Below are 27150 nucleotides of genomic sequence, written 5' to 3'. Positions count from 1 at the left end.
GAATCATGATACCTCACATGAAATAATTTGACTAAGGTGAGAGTCCCAGAAGTAGATTATGTGCTACAAATATGTGTGCAATTTATTTTGCATTACTTTAGAATTAATGGTCGTCCTTGTGTCCCATATAGTTACTATTCCTTCAGAGCAGAATTGTAACGCTAGCATTATTTAACACACACTAGCCATATATTCATTGTCACACACAAGAACGAGCTTTTACAATCATTCATTCTTAGCCATCCACATTCCTGACGATGAGAGGCATCCCAAGCTTGGGTGTCAAGGACAGGAGATACTTGGGCTTGTGAACATACTCTGGGGAGAGGGAGAAGGAGAACCTCCTGAGGATCATCGCCATGACAACCTGTACTTCTACGATGCCGAAGCTCTGTCCAGTGCACACTCTCGGGCCCAGGGAGAAAGCCAGCAGCGCCTTGGGATCCTTGGCTGCCTTTGTGAGGCCGTGCTCGAACCTCATGGGGTTGAACTCACCGGCGTCGGCGCCCCAGACCTGCTTGTCGCGGTGCAGCATGGCGATGGGGATCGAGATGACTGTGCCCTGGGGCACCTTGATGTCTCCAAGGACGGCGTCCGAGGCAGCTCTCCGCTGTATGTACACGATCGGGGGGTAGAGGCGCGATGTCTCCAGCAACACCATGTATAACTGCACATGCATGGGTCATGGGTGAATCAGTGAATGTTTGTTTACATATGGTGAAGCAGCATGCTCATCGCATTGGTTATTACGTACCAGCTTGAGCTTGGCGAGAACATCGGCGTGGGGGACCTCGTCGTCGCCATCACCGTCGCTGGTGCAGCACAATTCCCTGAAGACCTCCTCCCTGACTTTGTGCTGCCACTCCGGGTGCACGGCGAGCAGGAACATGGCCCAGACGAGGAGGGTGGCCGTGGTTTCCTGCCCCGCGGCGAAGAAGGTCTTGCACTCGTCGATCACCTCGTCGGTTGTCAGCGTCTCGCCGTTGTTGCCATGCTGCTGCTGCTGCGGTGTCCACGCCTCTAGCAGCAGCCCGAGTAGGTCGCCCCCGCCGCCGCGCCCACCACACTTGGCTCCGTCGGCGGCCAGCCGCGCCTGCATGATGGACATGATCTTGCTTCTCAGCTGTTTGTTCAGACGTCGGACGTGCAGGTTACGCCGAGTTGGCAGATACCTAAACAAACGAAACAAAATTACTCGGCTGTTGGTGCTGCATGCATATGCGAATACAGAATACTAGCACCAGTGTAACATACCAGAGTATTGGAGCATCCAGCATGGCCGCAGTGGCAAGCTTCTGCATCTCTCGCATCAAGACGATGACCTCATCGACCTCCCAGTGGCTCGTGCCGAAGGCGACGCGGCCGTTGACCTTGGCGGTCAGGTCGTTGAAGGCGTGGATCATGTCTATCTCCGCTGATTCCTTGTCGCCGCTTTGGTGAATCTGCTCGCGCCATTGCTGCATCATCTGCTTGGTTACCTCTGCAGTCACCGCCGACATGCTCTGAACACGCGCAGCAGGCCGGGCAAATGAAATCAATCACCTGTCAGTTGCTATATTATATACTACTTGTAATAATGTTTGTTTGAGAAAGCAGGAAAGAAGGCTCATGCATGTTCTATCTCATGACCTTGATCGTCTCATGGTTGAACGCGGGGAGGACCACTTTGCGGTGCCGCTTCCAATCGTCTCCGTTTATCAGTATGACACCGTTGCCGAAGAGGAATTTGAGCACGGGGATCATGAAGTCCTTCTGATACAGGCCCGTCCTGTCTGTCAGCACTTGCTTAATCAGCTGTAGATCCGTAGAGAAGAGAGCGGGAATCGGCCCGATCCAGAACAGAAACGTTCTCCCTGTAAGAATCATGGAACACATGTATATTGGCGATGAGGTTCAGTTTAATCAAAATCTTAAAGATAATTCTCGCAAAAAAAAATCTTAAAGATAATGTCTTGCCATGTTGGTTTGATCTCCCAACTACAGTGGCCCAACGGCCACTTGGGCCTTGACCTCGCGCCCTGATCGGGGGCGCCCAGTCCATCTATGGCTGACGGCCCCCCGTCACACTGCGTATTAAATAGAGGTGGGGCCGGCGGCTCTCAGTACGAGGTTCGCCTGAGCCGTACACCCCACCTAGAAACCCTACTCCGATCTAACAGAGGGGCGCAGCCAGTGACGGGAAGCACCGCCGCCGCCACTGCACTGCGCCACCACGGTCTTCACTGCGTCGCTCTCTCTTCTCCGACCGTCGCTGCCTAGCGCAGAACTTTACTGATGAACCTAATGGCTAGATCCCCTACTCAATGGATGGTCAGTGCCTAACCCTAGCTCTTCCTCTCCCTCTCTGTCCATCTCCGTTCACACCATTACTACGAGAAACCCAATGAAACTCCACTGATCTACAACTAGATGATCCAAAGAGTACTAACAATGGTATCGGAGCCAGTCTAGTTCGTAGATATGGATCGGGGAAAGAAAAGCAAATCGAACCCTAACCCTAGCAGTTCGCCAGCCTAGGGTGTAGATCTAGGGTTTTCCGAATCAAAAGCAAAGAAAAACAAAGAAAAGAAAAAAAACGGATTAGATCTTTCGGATCTGAGCAGACAGAAGAGGTTCCTTAACCCTAACCCTAACCCTAACTGGGTGAAGATAGAAGGGGCTCAGCCTCAAGACCGCTTGATCCGAACCCTAAACCCGTGATCTCGAATCAAGAAAGAAAGGACGGATTGGCAACCCTAACCCTAACTGTGATCTCGGAGCAAAGAAAAGAAGAAAGAAAAGAAAGAGAAACGAACTTCGGTTCGGAGAAATTGTAACCCTAACCCTAACTTCGATCCCCACACTGCAAATCGGTTCAATCCGAACACAAAAGAGAACCAAATCTGATGGGGAAGAAGGGGAAGGGGTAGCCTACCTCGCCGTGCACCGGGAAGACCTTTTGCCGGCACGGGAGAAGAAGACCGAACCAGGGGAGCTGTCCGCCCGGGCTCGGCCAAAGAAGCGTCGCGGCCAGGCCGCTCGACGGCGGCGCGCTCACCCGCTGGGGAGCACGCACGCCGGCGAGGGGGCCGGCGACGGCGCCAAAGCTCCGCTCTCTCTCTCTCGTCGGCGCTCACTCTCGCTCGGGCGATTCAGGACTGAGAAGGGGAGAGAGGAGAAGGACGAAATGAGGCTAGGGTTCTGGGGTAGCCGGCCGCGACGCCGGTTTTTGTTCGGGCGAAGAGGCCTAGCGACCGTCGGATGAGCGCGGACGGTGGAGATGAAGCGGGCCGCGTCGCGGCCCAGGCAGGATAGAGCGCGAGGCTAAATTCCCGGCCCAGGCCCAGGTTGCGGCCTGGGCGCGGGGGAGCGCGCAGGAAGACGCCTGCAGCCGTGGGCCGTGGGCCGTTTGCGCTGCTATGGGCCGAAATGGCCGAACATAGTGAAATTGAATTCGTTTTATTTTTTCCAGAAACTTTTGATACATATTTGATGAATTACAATGTCCAACTCTGCACAATTTTGGTCCAACGACAATTTTGTTCAGAGAAAAGTAAAGTTCTATAAAGTTTCTGAAAAAATAATAATGAGAATATTTACGTTTTCCGCTGCAAAGTTAAAGGTTTATTGTCTTCTAATTTGAAGAGCAGTTATAGTTATTCAGTAAATGATGAAAAAATTATCCTCCAGTTAAAATTGGAACCAACTGGAAAAAAATTTAATTGGAGGAATAGTCGGTTGATAGTTAAGATAAATTATAATATTGTTATTTTCTGACCAACGTTGATGATAACAATATTATAAGTTTATTTATGAGTTGATAGTTAAACTTAAATTATGGTATTGTTATTTTCTGACCAACGTTGATGATAACAATATTATAATTTTCTGAGTTTTATGATTAAAGTTTAAATCTCTGATGAATTTTGCATCAAAGTGACCAATTTTCAGAGAATAGATAAAGATCAAAGAATGCTCTTAAACTAGAGAAATATATTTTCATGTTTCCGCTGCAATGAAGTTGATTGTCTTCTAATTAAATTTGAACCAACGGGAGAATTTAAATTTGAGGAGCAGTTCTATGTTTTCAAGATTATTGAATTTCTATACGTTAATTCCATTTCTGCCCAACGGTGATGTGGAATTAATGTAGAAGAATGATGTTTTATTCTATTTCTGCCCAATGGTGATATAGAATAGAACATAAAGATTTCAAAGTTTAATGAGCATTATTGTTGAATATTTTTCAGACAAAAGACCTCCATGCTTTCATTCTTGAAGACAGTAAGAGAAATAAGCTTGGTACTTGTGACTCAGATGATGAAATGCCTAAGGGCAAGTTATGTATGAAAGAATGCCATTGCTTAAGGGATTGTGTTCTCTTTAAAGAATGGCTTCAAAAGAAAAGAATTCTAGGATATTGATCCAAGAAAAGAGATAGATCAATGAGAGTCTTCATTGAGAAATGTCTTTTATGTACTCTCTGTGAAGAAGAATTTATTTTTAGTTTCACTTATGAGAGTTGTAAAAGTCATATACATGTTTAATTTGACTAACATTGGATTAAACATGTGTGTTAAAAGAATATTCGGATTTATTTCTGAATTTGATAATTGAACACGAGCCAATCCTAGCAATTATGTCCGTTCAAGGGAATATCTCGCATGGCAGGAAAAAGTTTGTGATAGTACCCGTATGGCGGGAAAAGTTTGAGAAAATACCCGCATGGCGGGGTAAAGTTGGCATAGTACATATGTTAACCAATCTTGCATGGCGGGAGAGTTTGACATAGTACTTATCCCGCATGGCGGGAGAAGGATATGATGACTCATGTGCTCTAAGTGTATTCAACACATGGAGAGAAGTTTGGGGAAGCTCTTATGCTATCCTAGAATTGACCGTACACTCTGATTGTGTCATGGTTATTAAGTACTCAATGAGTTTAAGAACAAAAGAAAGTAGCATGTGAACCAAAAGATAAGAATGATATGCAAGCGTGTGTCGGTGTTTTGGACCGGCGGTCCTCAATCGACTAGTAAATTTGTACTGCGTGTTCCCAATCCCGGATGGTGATGCAAAGAGACACAAGGTTTATACTGGTTCGGGTAATGGGTACCCTACATCCAGTTCGAGAGATCGGTCTTGTATTCCTTGCACCGAAATACTCGTAGTAGGGGGTTACAAGCAGGGCGAGAGAGGGAGCTAGTCCCAGGTCTCTACATGGTGCGGCGTGGGTTGCTTGAGATGTTGATCTCAAGCCGTGGAGAGCCCGTGTGTTCGTCCGTGTGGTTTTGCTCAAGTTCGTCGTGTGGGTCTAGGCCTAATCGTCCGTCCCCCTAGAAATGGCCTAGGTCCCTCCCTTTTATAGTTGAAGGGGGGACGATGGTAATACATTCGCTAACTACACGATGTCGTGCGGATGGAGGTGGCATGTCCGAGCCCTGTAGCCTGTTCCTGTGGCGGCGTGGTCGACGGAGTGGTCCATCCTTGAAGTACTGGGGTGACACGCCAGTCACATCCGATCCTGTGTGTCGTGGGAGCTCTAGTGTTATCTCAAAGCGGGCGCGGCAGTCAGCGTGCTGGTCACTGCATGTTGACTATGTGAGAGGCTGAGGCTTAATTGGTGCCGAGGCCGAGCCATCATGGGAGGCTCGGCAGACGTGAATTTCGCGGTTGCCGAGACCCTGCAGTAGATTGCCGAGGCTTGGAGGGAGCAGTTGGCCTCATATGTTGATTCCGAGGCTATGGTAACTTGGACCTGACTCCCCATGCCGCGTTGTCTCTGGGGCAGGGGTTAGGTGGCACAGTGTAGTGCAGGCGCTTGATCGTGGGCACAACACCAGAACACAGTGGCCGGTAATCCCAGTCGCGCCCTGTCCTGGTTGGTATGGCATTGATGCAACTTCTCGTCCCGTCGGCCACTCCGCGGTGTCGAGCCATCGTCCGGCTGAGATTGTGGGAGTGGTTGATGCATTAATGGGATGCGATGCGCTGTCGGGAAGACTGGTCAAGGCAGGAGCGACGAGTTATTGCCGAGCCGGCCTCGAGCGATACGGAGAATCGCTGTCTCGTTCGTGGCTGTGCGCGCGGGGCCTCGGGCGAGATAGAAAATTGGTTCCTCGTCGAGGCCTCCCGTGCGAGGCCTCACTCGAGACGGAGATTTGGTAGGCCGTCGAGGCCTCCCGTGCGAGGCTAAAAGGTCCTTGTTTGGTTTTGGTAATTGAGTGACAACTTAGGTGGACTAATTGTATTTATGTGAGATACACAGGTAATTAGTCCACAGGTACATGTGTATGAGCAACATATGCCATGAAGGTGAAAATGGCTTGGAGATGTTGCAAAGCTCACACATGTGATGATGAAGGAGCTTAAATGCACATGAGACATGACATTGAGTCATGTGATCAAGGTGGAGAAGATCAAGACAAGACTTGGCTTGATGGACCGGTTGCAAGCGTGAAGGGCAAGTCAAAGGCTTTGGAGTGATGGACCGCGTGGCGGTGAAGCTTGAGCAAGACTTGGTGCTGATGGACGATGGCAATGGTGAAGAGCAAGTGAAGTCAAGATCGATGAACCAATATGATCACGTGATGATATGAAGTGGATCATATCATTGTTGATAGTGTTGGTGCATGTGGTTGCATCGACATTGAAGGAGATGGAATGGAATGCGCAAGGCAAAGGTATAACCTAGGGCATTTCATTTCACCGGTCATAGGTGTGTAGAGAAGTTTATGACCGGGTTTAGGATAGATGGCCGTACTATCAAGAGGAGCAAACTTGTTTGCATATCGGTCATCTAGTGCCACATCTAACTTTGCATCGTCGCTAGGATCAAGTGGCGTGGCAAGTTGAGTGGCTAACATACTTTGGGAAATGATTGTGAAAAGCTAACACACATACACATGGTAGTGTACACTTGGTGGTGTTGGCACATCTACAAAGGAGGTGGTGTTTGCAGGGTTGAGATGGGTTTGGAAAATGGAATGATTGTGAAAAGCTAACACACATACACATTCGGCGCTTTCGGGAAAATGGAATGTCTATTTTCTATTGCGCCGGATGCAAATTCTTGTGGTTGGCACATTGGAGCAAGGGTGAAGAAGTTAGAAGTGAAAACGAGTTAGTCGCGAAGACGCTGGCGTCGGTCAACTGACCGGACGCTGGGTCTGAAAGCACCGGACGCTGGCAGCATGCGTTCGGTCAAACTAACGGGTCTGCACAGTACCGAGGGTATTGCACCGGACGCTGGTCTGTGTCCGGTCAAGGTTGACCGGACGCGTCCGATCGAAGAAATACGCCTCGGGGAGCTTACTGGAAACGACCGGATGGTGAGGATTCTGCGTCCGGTCAGTTGAAGCTGCTGTGTCCGGTCAGTTGAAGCTGCTGCGTCCGGTCAGGTCAAGTGACCATTGGAATTGGGACACGTGGCCGTCTGTGGGCGACCGGACGCTGAGGTCTAGCATTCGGTCAACACGACCGGAGCGTCTGGTCGGCCCGACTTTTGCCCAGTGAAGGGGTAACGGCTAGTTTAGCCCTTAGGAATATAAATAGAAGTGCCTTTGGCCATGGCTGGTGCTGAGCACCTTGGGGGACTTTGTGTCCATGCTTGAGAGTGCTTAGGAGCCCTCCATCTCACACATACTTGATAGTGATCATCCGATTGTGTGAGTGAGCAATTCTAGTGCGATTGCATCGTGAGGTTGCATCGAGTGGCACTAGGTGATCGAGTTGCAAGCCGGTGGTGCTTGTTACTCTTGGCGGTTGCCACCTCCTAGATGGCTTGGTGGTGGTCTCCGTCGAAGCACGCAAGAAGCTTGTGCGGCGCTCCGGAGAAGTGCTTGTGAGGGGCACTTGTGCTCGCCCCGCGGGAGTCGCGAAGAGCAACTTTAGTAAAGCATGTCATTGAGCTACCCTCACTCAAGGGGTAGGTTCTTGCGGCGCCCGACGTGCGGGCTTAGCGGGTGATGCTAATTAGCCGCTGAACCACCAAGTGAGCGGTCGACACAACGGGGACTAGCGTGTTGGCAAACACATGAACCTCAGGAGAAAAATCATCATGTCAACCTTGTTCTTCCCGTTGGTTTGCATCCCTATTACACAAGCTGGCAATTACTTTTATACATATTAAGCTTGTGTAGTTGCTCTTGTAATTAGATAGCTTGTGTAGCTTACTAGTTACCTTCTTGCTTGTGTAGCATAGAAGTAGCTCCCATGCGTGGCTAATTTGGTTTGTGTAACCTTGTTAGTCACATTGCTTAGTTTGTGTAGCTAAGTATTTGCGCTCTCTAATTTGGCATTGGTTGCCTTGTTATTGAGCATTGCTAGTGAGCTTAGTTGGCTTTGTGCTTTTGCTTACTAGCATGTGTAGGAGCTCCCTTGTTGCTTAAAGTACTAGAGGCATAGGTTTGTGTGACCTTGCTCCTAGCATTGGTTAGGTGAGCTCTAGCTAGCCCGGCACCTTTGTTACTTGATTAGTATCTTTGGAAGGTGCTAGAGAACATAGATAGAGGGGTGTAGTCTTGGCTAGACCGATAGTTATAATTCTGCACTTGTTTCGGTTAGCCGACGCGATTAATTTTAGAAAAGACTATTCACCCCCCCCCTCTAGTCTGCCATCTTGACCCTTCAGAGGCCTCGAGTGAGGCAGAGAATTGGTGGCCTCGGATGAGGCTAGGGTTTAACCTATGGCTTGCCTTTTGGCTTTGTTTTTGATGGGGTCTAAGTGATTCTTTTGGTATACGCTTGGGGTACCCCATTTTATGGTACCCGACAGTAGCCCCCGAGCCTCAGGAAGAGCGTGAGCGCTCTTCTTGAGGTTTTGACGAGGCTCGACTTGCGGTAGCTCCTGGTGGGTGTGCGCGAGCGCACCCACCGGGTGTAGCCCCCGAGGCCCTGGGGGAGTGGATTCATTCCTCTAGGGTCTTTTTCTCATGCTGAGCGAGAGATTTTATCGTTTTTTGCTGAACCCACAAGTGCGAGTTTGGGTCGCGGGGTTTCGGCAAGGTCGCAGGAAGAGTCCCCGAGCCTCTGCATGGAGCGAGAGGGCGATTAGGGGTTCCCCTGACTTTTTGTGCGACCCTCACGCTTCCTTTTCTCTCGGAAGGAGGGGTGGAATATGCCAGGCTACCCTCGGTGGGTGCGAGCGGTGACATTTCCGGTGAGCTGTTATCGGGTAAGTCCGAGTGGAGGCCCGTGCCCCGTTTGCTAGGGGTTGGCTAGCGGTCTAGAGATGCTCTCCAAGAGTACCAGAGGGTTTCTCTAGTGGGTGCTGGGGCCGTTCGCTGGGCCTCGGTGGCTCGGTGCCTTCCTACGATGGAATCCCATTCGGAGACCTCCCTGTCGGTCTCGGACACGACTTAGGATGTCCCAAGCGATCGTTTGCTTGGGCCTTAGCCATATGTGGGCTCGCCCATAGTCATCCCTGAATCTGTTGCCCTGGGGCGGCTATCGAAACCCTAGGGGGCCCAGCCTTCGAACCCCTGGACCGTAACGGGCTCGATGCCCTTTATCGTGTTTTTAACGAATCTTCCAGCGTGGGCTTAGGTCGCTTGTCTTTGTCTTGGGTGCAGGAGGAGCCCCTGAGCCTCCGCATGGAGCGAGAGGGCAGTCAGGGGTCCCCCTGACTTTTTTGTTCGACCCTCACACATCCTTTTCGTTCGGACGGAGGGGTTGTTTGCCGAGCCCATTCGGGTGCGAGCCTGAGTCACTGGGTCTCGGCAAGGTTGCAGGAAGAGCCCCCTAGCCTCTGCACGAAGGGAGAGGGCCGTCAGGAGTTCCTCTGGCTTTTTGTACGCCCCTCGCGCGTGATGGTTTGTTTGCCGAGGCCCCCTCGGGTGCGAGCCTAGGTCGTGGGGTCTCGGCATATCTACAGGAAGAGCCCCCTAGCCTCTGCACGGAGCGAGAGGGCCGTCAGGAGTTCCCCTGGCTTTTTGTATGACCCTCGCGCTTCCTTTTCACTCGGAAGGAGGGGTTGTTTTGCCGAGCCCCCTCGAGTGCGAGCCGGGGTCGCTGGGTCTCAGCAAGGTTGCAGGAAGAGCCCCTTAGCCTCTGCACAGAGCAAGAGGGCCGTCAGGGGTTCCCCTGGCTTTTTGTACGACCCTCATGCTTCCTTTTCGCTTGGAAGGAGGGGTGGAATGTGCTAGGCTACCCTCGGTGGGCGCGAGCGGTGGCACTTTCGGTGAGCTGTTATCGGGTAAGTCTGAGTGGAGGCCCGTGCCCCGTTCGCTGGGGGTCGGCTAGTGGTCTAGAGACGCACTCTAAGAGTACCAGAGGGTTTCTCTAGTGGGTGCCAGGGCCGTTCGCTGGGCCCCGGTGGCTCGGTGCCTCCCTACGGTGGGATCCCATTCGGAGACCTCCCTGCTGGTCTCGGACACGACTTTGGGCGTCCCAAGCGTTTCGCTTGCTTGGGTCTCGGCCCCGTATGGGCTCGCCCATGGTCGTCCTTGACTCTATTGCCCTGGGGCGGCTGTCGAAACCCCTAGGGGCCCCACCTTTGAACCCCTGGACCATAATGGGCTCGGCGCCTCGTTCCTTCGTCTGAAAGGAATAGGGTGGGGGGATATCTCCCCCATCGGCTCGACAACGGCTGGCGCGCCTTTTGAGGCGATTTTCTCGGGGAGGCGGAACGACGCCTGCCACTGCAGCGGTTGAACGCGACGTGGTGTCAGTGGATAGGACGTAACTGTTCCCACGATTAACGAGGAAAAGGTGGGCACGTGGGTGGTAAAATCGGATCAGGATTAACCGCGCCGGATCTGAGGGAAACTTCCCTGATTTCGTCGCCCGTCCATTTTGCCTTCACCCTGCATAAATACGCAACAAGCCTCGCCCCTCCCCACCTTACCTTGCCTGCATTAGTCTTGCCATCTTTGAGCCATTGCTAGAGCAGAGAGCCCCGGGAGGAAGAAGGGAGAGAGGCGAGGCTGAGAGAGAGAGAGAGACTCACCATCGCAGTCGAACCCACCATCGTACTCATGGCCGGCGACATTGTTGTCATCGAGGCGGACCCTTGGGGTCCATCTGAAGTCACCGTGGAGATGCTTCAGTCGCTCGTCGATGGCGGACTTCTTCGTCCAGTCACCAACCCCAACAGGCCGGAGTGGATCACCCTGTCGGGCGAGCTGGAGCTGAGGTCTCGTGACGGTTACGTCGTGAGCTTCGTGTCTTTTCACGAGCGCGACCTTGACCTTTCGGTGGACCGGTTCATGCGGGCGCTCCCGCACTACTACAGCGTGGAGCTCCACAACTTCAACCCCAATTCCATCACACAGGCGGCCATCTTTGTCGCTGTCTGCGAGGGGTATCTAGGGATTGCTCCCCATTGGGAGTTGTGGCTCCACCTCTTCTGGGCGGGGCATACCACCAAGCTGACGGGTATGTCGGGCACGAGGAAGGCGGTGAGGGCCGGTGGCTGCACTCTCCAAGTGCGCCAGGACCGTCAGCACCTCTACATCTCGGCCCAGCTCGCATCAACCAATCGCCGATGGTACATGAGCTAGTTCTATCTTCGCAACGACGACGGTGGACTTCACCCCTACACCGGGCAGATCATGGGGAGCTGCCCAGAGAGGTGGAAGTATGGCATCCCGAGGGAGGATCAGCCCAAGCTGCAGCCACTCGTAGGGGGGCTGGAGAGGCTGCGAGACCACGGCCTTACTGCGGCTGTGGTCGTGGCCGCCTTCCACTGCCGGAGGGTGCTGCCGCTGAAGGCTCGGTGGCGGTGCCTATTCGAGATGAGGCCGGATGAGCCGATCGACGGCATCCGGATGTCTGCCTCCGCCCTTTCCGATGAGGAAATTCTTCGCCGAGTGAGGGAGACGGTGGAGGCGAAGCTGAGGAGCGGTGGCCTGACCCCCATCGCGATGCGCTCGTCGTGGGGGTTCCTCTCACTGGTAAGTCACGTGCCGCTGCAGCCCCTGAGGCCACCCCGTTTCTCATTATTTCTCGTTTTCTTATCCACGTTCGCCATTCCCGCAGGGGATGAGGGACATGCGAGCCTCCCGCTGCCCGTTCCTAAGGACGCGAGGCGGTGGGCGATCAACCAGGCGCACGCCGAGGCATAGAAAAAGCGGAAGGACACCAAGGTGGCGAAGCGCACAAAGAAGATCCTTGCACGCGAGAAACTAGATGAGCACCGCCGATAGCAAAGGAAGGACGGCCTCCCGTTGGTGGAGTCCCCGTCACCGTCGCTATCGACGGATGCCTCGGACGGAGATGACGAGGGCGAGATGGGGCGGGGTCCCCTAGACCATCTCCCTAACATAGGGGAGACGGTGCCCGGGGCATCGGCAAGCAGCCCGGTGCTCCTAGGGGGAGGAGGAGGAGCTGTCCCGGGGTCAGCAATCGCCCGCCCCGAGGCCGAGGCCGACACGCCCGAGGCGTGGGCGCTGGGCAAGCATGCCGTTAGGCCGGTGGGCTCGACGGCAGCAGTGGAGCAGGTGGCGGTAGGGGCGACGCAACTGCCCCCGCAGAGGACCGAGGGGGTGCCGGGGTCATTCGAGGACTGGCCGGCGCCAGCGGATACAAAGGCCGTGCCTCTGCCACCACCACCGCCATTGCAGACGAGGGTTGCCATGCCGAAGTGGTTGCAGTCTTGCTCGAGGTAAGCGTATTTTTGGCAGAGCCGCAACATTTTTCCGTTCGTTCTTCGGTCTCGTGCTGACCCTGCAAGTGTTTTGTCCTTAGTCGGAAGCGACCTGTGGAGGTGCCTACCTTGGCGCCCCTTAAGGCGCTCAAGGTGAACCCTGGCTCCACCGCCCACTGGGTGGTGGAGGCGCAAGCCGCCATACAGTGTGGCGCGGTGTCGGCGAGGGCCGACCCGAAGGAGCTGGCCACCCAAGGAGGGCCTGTCGAGGCGACCCTGACACAGATGGGTGAGGGACCGCCTCTGCCCCACGAGGGCGAGGCTCGTGAGTCAGATGGGGCCAAGGTGCCATCAGTTACCGAGGCCACTGAGGTTGAGGCCCCTAGGGTCGCTGAGGCTGAGGCGACGGAGGCCGGGGCGCCCGAGACCGCTGAGGCCGCATCGGTGGGGGTCGGAGTCTCCGCAACCACCGAGGCCACAATGGCGGAGGCTGGAGCCCCTGAGACCACTGAGGCTGACGTGATCGCGGCGAGGCCGTCGGCCCAGGAAGTGGAGATGAAGGCGGCAGAGGCCTCAGTGGCACCCTTGGTTCAAGGCCCGCCATCGTTGTAGGAGAGCACACGGGAGGTGGAGGTCTATCCGATCTCCTTCGACGATACTTCCCGGGCGCAGGAGGTGGTTGACGCCGAGGTGGCCGGCGTCGTGGAACAACCGGTTCCGACCCTAGGCGAGGGAAACTCGGCCCTCGTGCGAGTGCGACCCGAGCCCCGCGGGTGGGATCACTCGAGTGTCCTGTGGCAGAGCCGGGACGACCCTAAGGGGGAGCCTCTGTTCGCCCTCGAGCACGCGGCTGAGGGTGGGCGCTGGGACACCTTCGAGCAATACCGCGAGCTGGTAGAGCGGTCACTATGGACAGCGCTGTCCATGGTGGCCGACGATCTGCCCGGAGTTGCCCAAGTTCGCACTTTCTTTTCTCGTGCGGTGTTGTCTTTTTCCAAGTTTTCCTTGTAGTGAATGACCCCTGTTTTGCTTCCCTAGGAGCTCGAGACCCGGTCCCTTGGGAAGTCGGTCTTTCTCCGGTGGGAGAGGGACGTCTGGGACCAACTCCAGCGGCAAAAGGGCCTGCTTGCGGGCGCCAATGAGCTTTTGGCGGTGCGGAGCGCGGAGGTGGAGGACCTTCATCTTCATTGTGCCAATGCGAAGGTCGAGGTGGCCACGGCCCAGGAGCAGATCGCCCCTTTGGTGGCGCGTGTCAAGGAGTTGGAGGAGGAGCTAACTCGCGTCGTCGGTGATCGGGATGCCTTCAGGTCCCAGGCTGAAGAAGCGACGGCCTCGGGCAAGGTCCTTGCTGGGCAGCTAAGGGCAGAGCAGAGTGTGCACCAGCTGACGAAAGGCGCCTTGGATGAGGCCCTTAAGGTGGCTAAGGCTTCTCGGACCGAGGCTGTGGTCTAGAGGGGAAAAGCCAAGGGTGAGTCCTATTCCCCTCGTTTTATTCGCTTTTCTTGTGTTCGCCCCCTAACTCTCTGGTGTGATGCAGAGCTGGGGAGAGAGGCTTCCAGGGCGGCTGAGGCTACTCGGGTCGAGGCCCAGCGCCTGAAGGAGAAGGCCAAGGCTTCCCGGGCCGAGGCCCAGCGCTGGAAGGAGAAAGCTGAGGCCTCTCGGGTCGAGGCCCGATGCTAGGAGCAGAAGGCCAAGGGTGAGTCCCGTAGGCTTTTGTCCCTATTTGGCTTGTTTTCCTTTGCGTTCAACCCCATTCCATTTCCTGTGGCGCAGAGTCGGAGGCGGAGGTCACCCGGGCAGCCGAGGCTTCCGTCACGGTGCAGGCGGTGCTCGAGACCAAGATCGGGGAGCACGACACGCTGAAAGGTGCCGCCCGTACCACCTGCGAGGCCCTGGAGGTCGAGGGGGTTCAGTCAGGCAGCTCCCTTGGGAGCCGTCTGATTGCGTTGAGCAGCCAAGTGCGCGAGCGGCTCCGAGGAGCGCTGCACACGGGTGTCAAGCGTGCGCTGGCCGTCATCGCCTCACACTACATCGGCGTTGACCTCCAAGCCATCAGCGATGGCTACGTCCTACCCGACGATGATGAGGAGGCTGACGAGGCGGTCACGAAGCTGATAGAGGTGGTGGAGGGCCTCGGCACGGCTCTGGCCAAGCTGTTCGAAGAGGAGGTGGTCCCTCCCCCACCGTCTGCCGATGCTAGAGGCCGAGCCTTGACCTGGGCCCCAGAGGCCATGTAAATAGAATAGGTATTAACTTTGTATCGTAATGCTTGTGGCCATTGAGGCCACTTTTTAAAGTACCCGTGTATCTTAATCATTTTTCTTGTATTTCTGAGCCTCTGCCCTCTGTTGTCTCTGATTAGATTTCTTTTGCAAAAAACCTCCTTGGAACCTAAGCCGCCCCTTGGGCGAAAGGTGGTGAGGGAGTGCCATAGCCTGGGGGTGTAGGCCGTCTCGCGACTCTACCGGCCTTCTATCCCTGGAACAGACTTTTTGGTCCTTGGGTTTTTTACAACCAATTCGTCAGAGTGTGCTAGAGAGTTTGGCATAGGAAATTTTTCAAAAACGACTTAAAAAATGGTGCGTGGGACTTAGGGGGGAGTCCCCCATCTAGCCCCCGAGGGAGGCTCAGTTCTGCAGAGGCAGAGCCGAGTCTCCCTTACAATGTTATCGTATTGTCGAGACCCGCGATGGGCTCGGGGGGGTTTCTCAAAAAATTAGAACAACTAAAGAACGCATCTCAATTGTATTCTGAGAAACAATATATACAATGCTTGGAAATTTAAGGGTAAAAGCAACATAGCTATTCTATGTTCCAAGCATTGGTGAGGGTTTCGCCCTTCTCGTTGGCTAGCTTGTAGGTCCCGGGCTTTAGCACTTGGGCGATGATGTACGGTCCTTCCCATGGTGGGGTCAGCTTGTGGCGGCCCTTGTTGCTCTATGTCAGCCTCAACACCAGGTCGCCCACCTTCAAGTCTTGGCTTCAAATGCGCCGGGCCTGATAGCGCCGTAGGGCTTGCTGGTACTTGGCCGAATGCAGCAGCGCGACGTCTTAGGCTTCCTCTAGTTGGTCGAGGGCGTCCTCGCGGGTGGTGCAGTTGCTTTGCTCGTTGTAGGCCTGTAGCCTCGGGGAACCATATTCTAAGTCAGTGGGGAGGACAGCCTCGGCTCCATAGACTAGGAAGAAAGGTGTGAACCCCATGGCTCGGCTTGGAGTGTTCCTTAGGCTCCAAATGACCGATGGGAGTTCGGCGAGCCATTTCTTGCCAAACTTCTTCAACCGGTTGTAAATTCTTGGCTTGAGGCCTTGTAGGATCATGCTGTTGGCACGTTCTACTTGGTCATTTTTCCTTGGGTGTCCTACGGCCGACCAGGCCACACGAATGTGGTGGTCATCACAGAATGTCAAGAATTTTTTGTCGGTGAACTGTGTCCCGTTGTCGGTGATGATGGTGTTCGGGACCCCGAACCTGTGGATGATGTCAGTGAAGAATAGCACTGCTTGCTCGGATTTGATTTGATTGATCGAACGAGCCTCGATCCATTTGGAGAACTTATCGATTGCTCCCAGTAGATGGGTGTAGCCCCCGGGGGCCTTTTGCAGAGGCCCGACCATGTCGAGCCCCCACACAGCAAATGGCCATGTAATGGGGATGGTTTGGAGGGCCTGGGCCGGGAGGTGCGTCTGCCGCGCATAGTACTAGCATCCCTCGCAGGAGCGTACTAACTTGGTGGCGTCGGCAACCGCCATCGGCCAGTAGAACCCTTGGCGAAAGGCATTTCCGACGAGCGTCTGAGGCACTGCATGGTGCCCGCAGGCCCCTGCATGCAAGTCCCAAAGTAGGGCTTGGCCTGCCTCAGTGGTGATGCATCATTGCAGGACACCGGATGGACTTCGCCTGTATAATTCGCCATTGCAGAGGACGTAAGTTTTGGCTTGTCGTGCAAGTCGTCGGAGTCTCGACGGCAGAGGGGGCATCGAGCCCCGCGGTGGGTTTGCCTTGTGGGCCCTCTTCCGCTACCGAGGCGTAGTCAATGGAAGGCTTGTGGAGGTCCCTGGCAAAGATGTTCGGGGGGACCAGAGCCCGTGCCGAGGACATCTTTGCCAGTTCGTTCGTGGCCTTGTTATATTTCCGCGCGATGTGGTTGAGTTCGAGCCCGTTGAACTTGTCTTCCAGGCGACGTACCAACTTGCAGTACGCCTCCATTTTGGGGTTGAAACAGTTTGACTCCTTCATGACTTGATCAACGACGAGCTGCGAGTCGCCCCGGATGTCGAGACGCTGTACTCCAAGTTCAATGGCGATCTACAAGCCGTTGACGAGGGCTTCGTACTCAGCTACATTGTTGGAGGCGGCGAAGTGGAGCCGAACCATGTAGTGCATGTGTACTCCGAGGGGCGAGATGAAGAGCAGACTCGCGCCTGCCTCGGTCTTCATCAGGGACCCGTCGAAGTACATGGTCCAGCACTCTTTCTGAATTTGAGCTGGTGGCAGCTGGGTGTTGGTCCACTCAGCCACAAAATTGGCTAAGACCTGAGACTTTATTGCTTTCCGAGGCGCAAAGGTCAGGCTTCCCCCATGAGTTCGGCGGCCCACTTGGCTATCCTACCCGAGGCCTCCTGGTTATGGGTTATCTCTCCCAAGGGGAAAGATGACACCATGGTTACTGGGTGAGACTCGAAGTAGTGACGCAGCTTGCATCGAGCCAAGACTACGGCGTAGATCAACTTCTGGATGTGGGGGTAGCGCATTTTGGTCTCGGAGAGCACTTTGCTGATGAAGTAGACATGTCGTTGGATGGGTAGAGCATGCCCCTCTTCCTGCCTCTCTACTACTACGGCCGCGCTGACCACTTGGGTCATTGCGGTGACATAGAGTAAGAGGGCCTCATCCCTGGTCAGTGGTACCAGGATGGGAGGATTGGTGAGCAGTGCTTTGATCTTGGCGAGGGCTTCTTTGGCCTCGGGGGTCCAAGAAAAGCATTCGGATTTCCTCAAGAGGCGGTACAGAGGTAAGCCTTTTTCGCCAAGGCGTGAGATGAAGCGGCTCAGGGCCGCAAGGCATCCCATGACCCTCTACACTCCCTTGAGGTCTCGGATCGGTCCCATGCTGGTCACGGCCGAGACCTTCTCCGGGTTGGCCTCGATGCCGCGTTCCGAGACTATGAATCCCAAGAGCAAGCCTCGGGGGACCCCGAACACACACTTCTCAGGGTTGAGCTTGATGCCCTTCTCTCTAAGGCATTTGAAGGCTATCTTCAGGTCGTCGATGAGATCCCCGGCCTTTCTGGACTTGACCACGATGTCGTCCACATAGGCCTCGACGGTTCGCCCAATGTGGTCGCCAAAGACCTGGGTCATGCACCGCTGGTATGTGGCCCCAACGTTTCTAAGACCGAAAGGCATAGTCACATAGCAGTACATGCCGAATAGGGTGATAAAAGAAGGCGTGAGCTAGTCAGACTCTTTCATCTTGATTTGATGGTAACCAGAATACGTATCAAGGAAAGACAGGGTCTCGCACCCCACAGTGGAGTCAATGATTTGATCGATTCGAGGTAATGGGAAGGGGACTTTTGGACAGGCTTTATTCAAACCGGTGTAGTCTACACACATCCTCCATTTTCCATTTTTCTTCTTAACTAATACAGGGTTAGCCAATCACTCTGGATGGGATACTTCCTTGATGAATCCGGCCGCCAAGAGTTTCTGCACCTCCTCGCCGATGGTCCTGCGTTTTTCCTCGTCGAATCGGCATAGGCGCTGCTTCACCGGTCTGGAGCTGGCCCGGATGTCCAAGGCATGCTCGGCGACTTCCCTCGGTATGCCCGGCATGTCCGAGGGACTCCATGTGAACATATCGGCATTAGCGCGGAGAAAGTCGACAAGCACGACTTCCTATTTGATGTTGAGGGTGGCGCTGATCCTCAGCGCTCGGTCATCGGGGCAGGCAGGGTCAACTGGGACGAGCTTGATGGCCTCCACGGGTTCGAACATCCCGGCGCGATGCTTGGAGTCAGGCGCCTCACCACCAAGCCGGTCGAGGTTGGCGATGAGGGTCTCGGCTTCCACGAGAGCCTCGGCGTACTCGATGCACTCGACGTCATAGTCGTATGCATGTTCGTACGTGGACTCAATCGTGATGACGCCGTTGGCACCCGGCATCTTGAGCTTGAGGTAGGTGTAGTTGGGGACTACCATGAACTTGGCGTAGCATGGTCGCCCCAGGATGGTGTGGTAGGTTCCCCTGAATCCGACCACCTCGAAGGTAAGGACCTCCTTGCGGTAGTTGGAGGGGGGGCTAAAGCAAATGGGATGGTCGATGCGTCCGAGGGGTCGCGTGTGTTTCCCCGGCACGATGCCGTGGAAAGGCGCAGCGTCACCCCGGAGCCACGACCGGTCGATCTCCAGGAGCTCCAGGGTGCTGGCATAGAGGATGTTGAGGCTGCTGCCTCTGTCCATCAACACCTTGGTGAGTTGGGTGTTGCCAACGATTGGGTCGACAACGAGTGGGTACTGCCTGGGATTCGGGACATGGTCGGGGTGGTCATCTCGATCAAAGGTGATCGCCTCCCGAGACCAGTCGAGGTATCGGGGAGTGGCCACCTTGACCGAGAAGACCTCTCGGTGTTCCCTCTTTCGCTGGCGTGCTTTAACGCACGCCGAGGGTCTGCCAAAGATCATGAAGGCGTTGTGCACCTCGGGGAACCCGTCGTCCTTGTCATCGTCCCGGTCATCGGCGCCTTTCTGCTTGGCATCGTCGTCAGGGAGCCTGAGCCTGGCGTAGTAACGCCGAAGCATGGAGCAATCCTCGAGGGCGTGCTTTACTGGGCCCTGGTGGTAAGGACAAGGTTTCCTAAGCATGTTGTCAAAGAGCCTAGGGCCCCTAGGGCCTCAGGGATTCTTGCGCTCTGCGGCCACGACCAGATCGGCTTCGAGGACCTCCTGCTTCCCCTAGCGACCCTTTTTCTTTTTCTTGGGGAGGTGGGGAGCCGAGGCCTCGGGAGCCTCATCCCTCCGCTTCCCTTTGGCGTCGTTGTCGGGGAAGATGGCCCCAACAGCCTCTTCACCCGAGGCAAAGCTGGTGGCGATGTCGAGGAGCGCGGCATGTTCCGGCCTAACTCTTGGACCAAGTCTCGGCAGGTGGTGCCAGAGAGGAAAGCCTGGACAATTTCTGAGTCGTCGACGCTGGGCAACTCGGTGCACTATTTGGAGAAGCACCAGATGAAGTCTTGGAGAGACTCATCTGGTTTCTAGCAACAGCTCTTAAGGTCCCAGGAGTTTCCAGGGCGCACGTATGTGCCCTAGAAATTCCCGATGAAGATCCTAACCAAGTCGCGCCAGTCATGGATCTGTGAGGGAGGAAGGTGCTCCAGCCAGGCTCGCGCCGAGTCTGACAAGAGCAAGGGGATGTTGCAGATGATGAGCAGGTCATCGTCCACGCCACCTAGCTGACAAGCCAGGCGGTAATCGGCAAGCCAAAGTTTGGGATTGGTCTCGCCGCTATACTTCGTGAGGTTGGCTGGTTGCCGAAACTGGGCCGGGAAATGAGCAGCGCGGATGGCTCTGCTGAAGACTCGAGGGCCAGGTGGTTCAGGAGAAGGACTACGGTCCTCCTCACTATCATAATGGCCACCTCGGTGCGGATGGTAGCCCCGGGCGGGCCCCTCATTGTCGTGGCGTCGTCGCCTGCTGACCACCTCATGGTCTCCCTGCGCCTCGCGTTGGTTGCCAAGGCGGTCGAGCGGCAAGGGGACCCGGTGGGCTATCGGTGCCCGAGCAGGCTCGGGACATATCGAGGCCTCCCTATTCTGCCGAGGCGGTGCCATGGGAAGGTTTGAGGCGTCCCCACGCCATCGAGAGGCGGAACTCTCGGCTTGCTGCACCGTGGTGGTCTCGAGGAGATCCCGAAGCTCGCCACGGACCCATCGCCCCTCCGTGGTGGAGGGCTCAGGCATCGTGCGGACTAGTATTGCCGTAGCTGCGACATTCTGGCTAGCGCGATTGAAGATTGGGGGTTGCTCACTCCCTTCGTCGTCGTTGATGCGGTGGTACATGTCGCGGGCCCTCTATCGGGCTCCTCCGCCCTCGCCGTGACCTAGTTGCTCCTGCTCGAGAGTGTCTCGAAGCTGCTGCAGGAGGAGTTGGTCTTATTCGACCTTGGCCTGGAGCTCACGGAGCTATTCTAGGTCCGGGTGTTGAGGTCGTGCGGGGGCGAGGTTCTCGTTCCGCGCTGCCGGCAGGACAACGCGCAGAGGTGTGGCGGCGCCTGCACCTGGGCGAAGCGGGGAACGACTACCTACCCCCTCGTCCTCCTCGCTCGTCCTCGGCATCCCGAGCCCAATGTGGAAGCACTTGCGAGTGGGGTCATAAGCACCTTCGTCGTCGGAGTTGGAGTAGCCAAAGCAGTAGTCGCTTGCGGCCAAGAAGCGGCGCATGCTTTCAGGGTCGTGGAGTTCAGAGAAATCCACTCTGGCCCTTGCCTCATCCTCCTCTGAGGAGTCAGCGTGGGTGTGGGTCGACGCGGTGGTGTCGAAGTCGAGGACGGAGCACTGGCGGTGTCTTGAGGGATCCGCGTGAGCGGAAGCGTAGGCATAAGCGTAGGAGGCGACGGCATTTCTCAACCCGAAGGGGTATGGGGATAGTGCCATCGCCGGGCTCTGCTCCGCCGGAGTTGGCTCCTCAGGGAGTGGTGGAGCGGAGCTTGATGACGGGGCATCGCCGCATGCCGTCGACATTTTTCCCTTGTCCAGGCTCAGGCTGGATAGGTCCCCGACTAGGGACCTTGTGCCAACAGCTGGGCATGGGATACCAGCGGGGCATGGCGCATCGCCCTGGGTTTGTGCAGTGTCGGGGTGGTCCCGTCTGTGTCGCGCTTGGTGGGCGTGACAGGGATGGCGGCCCTGGCGCCGCCTGCGCCTGGGCTGCCGGTGTGTGACGTCGTCATCAGTCGGTGGGGCTCGGGGTGTGAGGAGCACCATGTCGTACTCAAATCCTAGAGACATGAACTCTAGGCTCCCAAACCAGATCACCATGTCGAGATGTAGTGGTCGTACGGGGTCTGCCATTCGGAACTTGTTGGGATGACGAAGCTGACACGCAGAGGCCCCTACCTGGCGCGCCAACTGTCGGTGTTTTGGACCGGCGGTCCTCAATCGACTAGTAAATTTGTACTGTGTGTTCCCAATCTCGGATGGTGATGCAAAGAGACACAAGGTTTATACTAGTTTGGGTAATGGGTACCCTACGTCCAGTTCGAGAGATCGGTCTTGTATTCCTTGCACGAAAATGCTCGTAGTAGGGGGTTACAAGCAGGGCGAGAGAGGGAGCTAGTCCCAGGTCTCTACATGGTGCGGCGTGGGTTGCTTGAGATGTTGATCTCAAGCCGTGGAGAGCTCGTGTGTTCATCCGTGTGGTTTTGCTCAAGTTCGTCGTGCGGGTCTAGGCCTAATCGTCCGTCCCCCTAGAAATGGCCCAGGTCCCTCCCTTTTATAGTTGAAGGGGGGACGAGGGTAATACATTCGCTAGCTACACGATGTCGTGCGAATGGAGGCGGCATGTCCGAGCCCTGTAGCCTATTCCTGTGGTGGCGTGGTCGACGGAGTGGTCCGTCCTTGAAGTACTGGGGCGACACGCCGGTCACATCCGATCCTGTGTGTCGTGGGAGCTCCAGTGTTATCTCGAAGCAGGCGCGGCAGTCGGCGTGCTCGTCACTGCGTGTTGACTGCGCGAGAGGCCGAGGCTTAATTGGTGCCGAGGCCAAGCCATCGTGGGAGGCTCGGCAGACATGAATCCCGTGGTTGCCGAGACCCTGCAGTAGATTGCCGAGGCTTGGATGGAGCAGTTGGCCTCGTACGCTGATTCCGAGGCTATGGTGACCCAGACCTGACTCCCCATGCCGCGTTGTCTCTGGGGCGGGGGTTAGGTGGCACAGTGTAGTGCAGGGGCTTGATCGTGGGCACAGCACCAGAACACAGTGGCCGGTAATCCCAGCCGCGCCCTGTCCTGGTCAGTATGGCGTTGATGCGACTTCTCGTCCCGTCGGCCACTCCGCGGTGTCGAGCCGTCGCCCGGCTGAGATTTCGGGAGTGGTTGACGCAATAATGGGATGCGACGCGCTGTCGGGAAGACTGGTCGAGGCAGGAGCGACGGGTTATTGCCGAGCCGGCCTCGAGCGATACGAAGAATCGCTGTCTCGTTCGAGGCTATGCGTGCGGGGCCTCGGGCGAGACAGAAAATTGGTTCATCGTCGAGGCCTCCCGTGCGAGGCCTCGCGCGAGACGGAGATTTGGCAGGCCGTCGAGGCCTCCCGTGCGAGGCCTCGAGCAAGGCGGAGAACTGGTGGCCTCAGACGAGGCCGGGGTTTAACCTATGGCTTGCCTTTTGGCTTTGTTTTCGATGGGGTCTAAGTGATTCTTTTGGTATACGCTCGGGGTACCCCGTTTTATGGTACCCGACAGCGTGACTTGCAGAAGTATTGATAATAATAGACTATGTTGAGTTTTGAAGTGAAATGAGGAAAATGTACTCCCATACGAATTTTGTTTGCATGATGTAATCATGTGGATGAAGTAAGTAATCAAAGTTTCCTCATTCACAAGAGTTGAGAATGTTTCGAAATTGTGGTAGAAAAGTTCATACCACATTTCGAGGGGGAGAAATGGAAAATTAATTATGCATACTATGCATTGAAGGTAAAAGTGATCTATAAAAGATAAATGTGATCGTTGAGGGAGTAAGACGGTCATAATAATGATACCCCTAAAGTAAAGAAATAGCTAAATTCCTGGACCTTTTACAGTTCCGATAAGAAGATAGCATAGTCCTCTAGTATTCATACTGGACGACGCCATATGAGTTTTTAGCAGATTAAACCCAAAATAAGAAATTTTAAGATACACCATCTTTACAGAAGATGGAGTAATCTAGGGGAGCTTGGTATGTAGATACCTAAAGCTTGAATAGAAGTGGGATTACATATCCACTACAGTGTTTTAGAGCAACAAATTGCTTAATACATGTTGATGTTGGAATAAGTAAATAAGGATCTTGTGATACAAGAGGCTATAGAACATTTGCCTTTTGGCAATAAAGAGCAACAATAGCCCCATATGAAAGAAGTGCCATGAGGCCACAGAAGGTCTCAAAGAATAAGAAAGAAATTCAAATGGAGGATAATTCCACCTCATTTGAAAAGTCATGAGAGGCGTTCATTCGTCTAAATGGCAAGAAGCAAAGGAAGATGAAATGAAATCGATAAATACCAACGATGTTTGGGACTTAGAAGAAATTCCCAATGGAGCCAAAACAGTAGGTTGTAATGGGTCTACAAGACAAAGGTGACTCCAAAGGGAATATAGAAAGATATCAAAAGGGAATATTGAAAGCTATAAAACGCCACTTGTGGTGAAATGATTTACACAAAGAGAAGGAATATATTATAATCAGAACGCAAGGATTCTTTTAGAATCATAATGGTGTTAGTGGCACATTACGATTTACAGTTATATCAAAAAGATATAAAGACACATTCCTCAACGGGGATTTGTGTGGAAAAGTTTACATGGCACAACTCAAAAGGTTTTGTCGTGAAAGAAAAAGAATAAAAGGGATGTTGCCTGAAGAAATCCATTTATGGATTAAAGCAAGCTTCAAGACATTGGTACTTGAAGTTTGACAGTACAATAGAAAGTTTGGGGTTTTAAAGAGAATGTAGAAGACAATTGTATTTATGCAAAGTTTAAACATGGGAAATTTACTTTCCTAATCCTGCATGTGGCTAGCACCTTACTCGCTAGTAGTGGTGTTAATCTACTGTTGGAGAAAAAACAGTTCTTGTCCTCAAGTTTCAATGAGAATGATCTTGGTAAAGCGTCATTCGTTCTAGGAATTGGAACTTACCGAGACAAAACGAAAAGGGGTATTAGAACTATCTCAAGTGTATACTTAGAGAAGATTCTAAAGAAATAAAGTATATATGTGAATATACCTGCGCCTGTTTCTGTAGTCAAGGGTAATAGTTTTTGGAACTTTCAGTGTTCCAAGAACGAATGTGAGATCGATCGAAAGAACGTCCTATATGCTTCAGCTGTTGGAAGCTTAATGAGTGCTTATATGTAAGAACTTACCCTGACATAGTTCATGTATCTGGGATGTTTTGGCAGAAGTCCAGTCCAGATATAGATCACTGGAATGGAGTTGAGAATGTTTTGTAATTGTGCAAAGACTTATAGGCCTCATGGTGAGTAAGAAAGATTAAGTACTCTTAAATAGTTGTGGGTACAAATGTTAAATTTTGACGAGATGTTTAGTGAAACCCACATAGTAGCTAACACTCGCAGTTGGAGTTTTATTGTGGAAAAGCTCCAAAGAAACAGTTGTGGTGTCATCAAAGATGCATACCCACAGTATAGCTTGTTATGAGGCTTAAGGACAGGCGAAATGGTTAAAAGAACTTACACCCGGAATTGATAATGGTATACAACAGCAATAACCATTTAAGTAGTTCGCTCCTATAACAACGGGTCAAGTGTGCTGCCAAACACATTGACGTTAAAGTTATATGTTGTGAAGGAGAAAGTCCGGAATCATACTAAAAGTATTGAACATAAAAGTAACAAGCAAATGCTTGCGGATCCGCGTAAAAAAGGCTTACCACCTAGTGTGTTTAGAGAACACACAGTCGACATGGGTTTATGGTATAGCCTATGATTTTCGGACAATAAAGGACCCAAAGTTAAAGAATCTGTTTCAGAACAGAGACGTGTATTGTAACTGTTAAATCTATCGGTGATTGACCGTGACGATGAAGCATGCTCTATGCACTAATCTGTGATGGAACAAATAAAAGTGAAAGGGATTAAAGTCAAAGTTTAAAGTTAAAGTATGAGTTGAGATCAAGGGGGAGAATGTTGGTTTGATCTCCCAACCACAGTGGCCCAACGGCCACTTGGACCTTGACCTCGCGCCCTGATCGGGGGCGCCCAGTCTATCTATGGCTGGCGGGCTCCCGTCACACTGCGTATTAAATAGAGGTGGGGCCGGCGGCTCTCAGTACGAGGTTCGCCTGAGCCGTACACCCCACCTAGAAACCCTACTCCGATCTAACAGAGGGGCGCAGCCAGTGACGGGAAGCACCGCCGCCGCCACTGCACTGCGCCACCACAGTCTTCACTGCGTCGCTCTCTCTCCTCCGACCGTCGCTGCCTAGCGTAGAACTTCACCGATGAACCTGATGGCCGGATCCCCTACTTAATGGATGGTCAGTGCCTAGCTCTTCCTCTCCCTCTCTGTCCCTCTCCATTCACACCATTACTAAGAGAAACCCAATAAAACCCCACTGATCTACAACTAGATGATCCAAAGAGTACTAACAGCCAGCACTGGTTCACGAGTCACGACCAACCATTCTTTGGACAACTGTAGCATTACATAGTTGTTAACAATTTCTTCTAAAGAAGAAAGAAAAAAAAAAGCACGGGTAGTCTTTTACCTACCATAGTCTGCGACCCATCTGTGGAACTGCGGCAGGAGGACGGGCATGATGTCGTGGCAGGCGGCGTCCAGGGGCGCCACGCCTCTCCGGCCGGCCATCACCAGCCGCTTCGCCTCCGGCAAGGACCCTGCCAGGAACGTGTAGGGCGGGCCGCGGACTCCCTGCATCGCGAACGACCGCGCCACGGCATGCGGCCGCCACGCCAGACGCCACAGCGCGAGCAGCAGCGCCAGGAGCGCGGCCAGCTGCACGGCCACCACCATGGCCGCCGATCGATGCGTAAGGCTTGATCAGAGCAGAGGTCCTTTTTGTTTTCCCCACACACTCACCCACTGAAACCCAGGCGTGCGGCCACCACCATTGCCGCCGATGGATGCGTAAGGCTTGATCAGAGGAGAGGTCCTTATAAGCCAGGCGAGGCGCGTGCCCAGAGGCTGAGACTGAGAGAGAGCGTTGGCCGCTGGCAACTGTGCTTTAAACACGCCGCAGCGACTACTGCCGTGGTGAGAGTACGAACGTCGATAATGTCGATGCCGGAGGTCGTGGTGGCGGCGACCGGCGACGCGCGTGGTAGATGCCAGATCCGCACTTGTTTTGCGGATGAAAAGTACGGAACCATCTAGGTTTGGTGCCTTTTTCACTTTTCTTTATTACTAGCGAATGTTGCAACGGGTTTTTTTATACGGTCATCTACGGGTCAGAAAACTATTTAACAATTGCGTCATATATTACAATACATCTTGGAATCGAACTATATTACATGGTTGTCTACAAACAATACCCAGGCAAATTCAACGCCCTGTTCGTTTGGCTTATAAGCCGTACTTTTTCAGTCAACGAACAATATTTTTTTCTCACAACAAATCAACCAACAGTACTTTCAGTCATGGCTAACAGTCTAACACTATCATTTCTAACAGTTATGTAACTTACTTGAAGACAAATGAATGTTCATGGTGTCTTACCTCTATGGCTTATTATATGTGTCAGTGTGTATATGTATCATCTTTATTGCCAAATTTTGTGTGTGCTGCCCATTATATTTTGTCTTCTTTTCTAAAGGAAGTTTGGACCATTTTTTTGGCCTTTC

General features: G+C 53.6%; 1 protein-coding gene across 2 annotated transcripts; it reads right to left on the bottom strand.

The window, feature by feature from the left end:
* Window positions 1–167: 167 nt before the first annotated feature.
* On the bottom strand, window positions 168–26576 carry LOC136497479 (cytochrome P450 709B2-like). Of its 2 annotated transcripts, XM_066493293.1 has the most exons (6): window positions 26062–26576; window positions 25025–25099; window positions 1630–1853; window positions 1255–1502; window positions 755–1172; window positions 168–667 (listed from the first exon to the last, which is right to left on the bottom strand). In XM_066493293.1, the coding sequence occupies exons 1-6, from the start codon at window positions 26321–26323 to the stop codon at window positions 236–238; spliced, it is 1659 nt and encodes a 552-aa protein (XP_066349390.1). In that variant the 5' UTR covers window positions 26324–26576; the 3' UTR covers window positions 168–235. The 2 variants fall into 2 exon arrangements, with proteins under 2 accessions (XP_066349390.1, XP_066349395.1); XM_066493298.1 differs by lacking the exon at window positions 25025–25099 and having other exon boundaries at window positions 26062–26570.
* Window positions 26577–27150: the final 574 nt, after the last annotated feature.

Source organism: Miscanthus floridulus, chromosome 1 (genome assembly GCF_019320115.1).
Source record: "Miscanthus floridulus cultivar M001 chromosome 1, ASM1932011v1, whole genome shotgun sequence".
Classification (NCBI taxonomy): Eukaryota; Viridiplantae; Streptophyta; class Magnoliopsida; order Poales; family Poaceae; genus Miscanthus; species Miscanthus floridulus.
The sequence above is the reverse complement of the archived record's forward strand: the minus strand, read 5'-3'. Positions and strand labels throughout refer to the sequence as shown.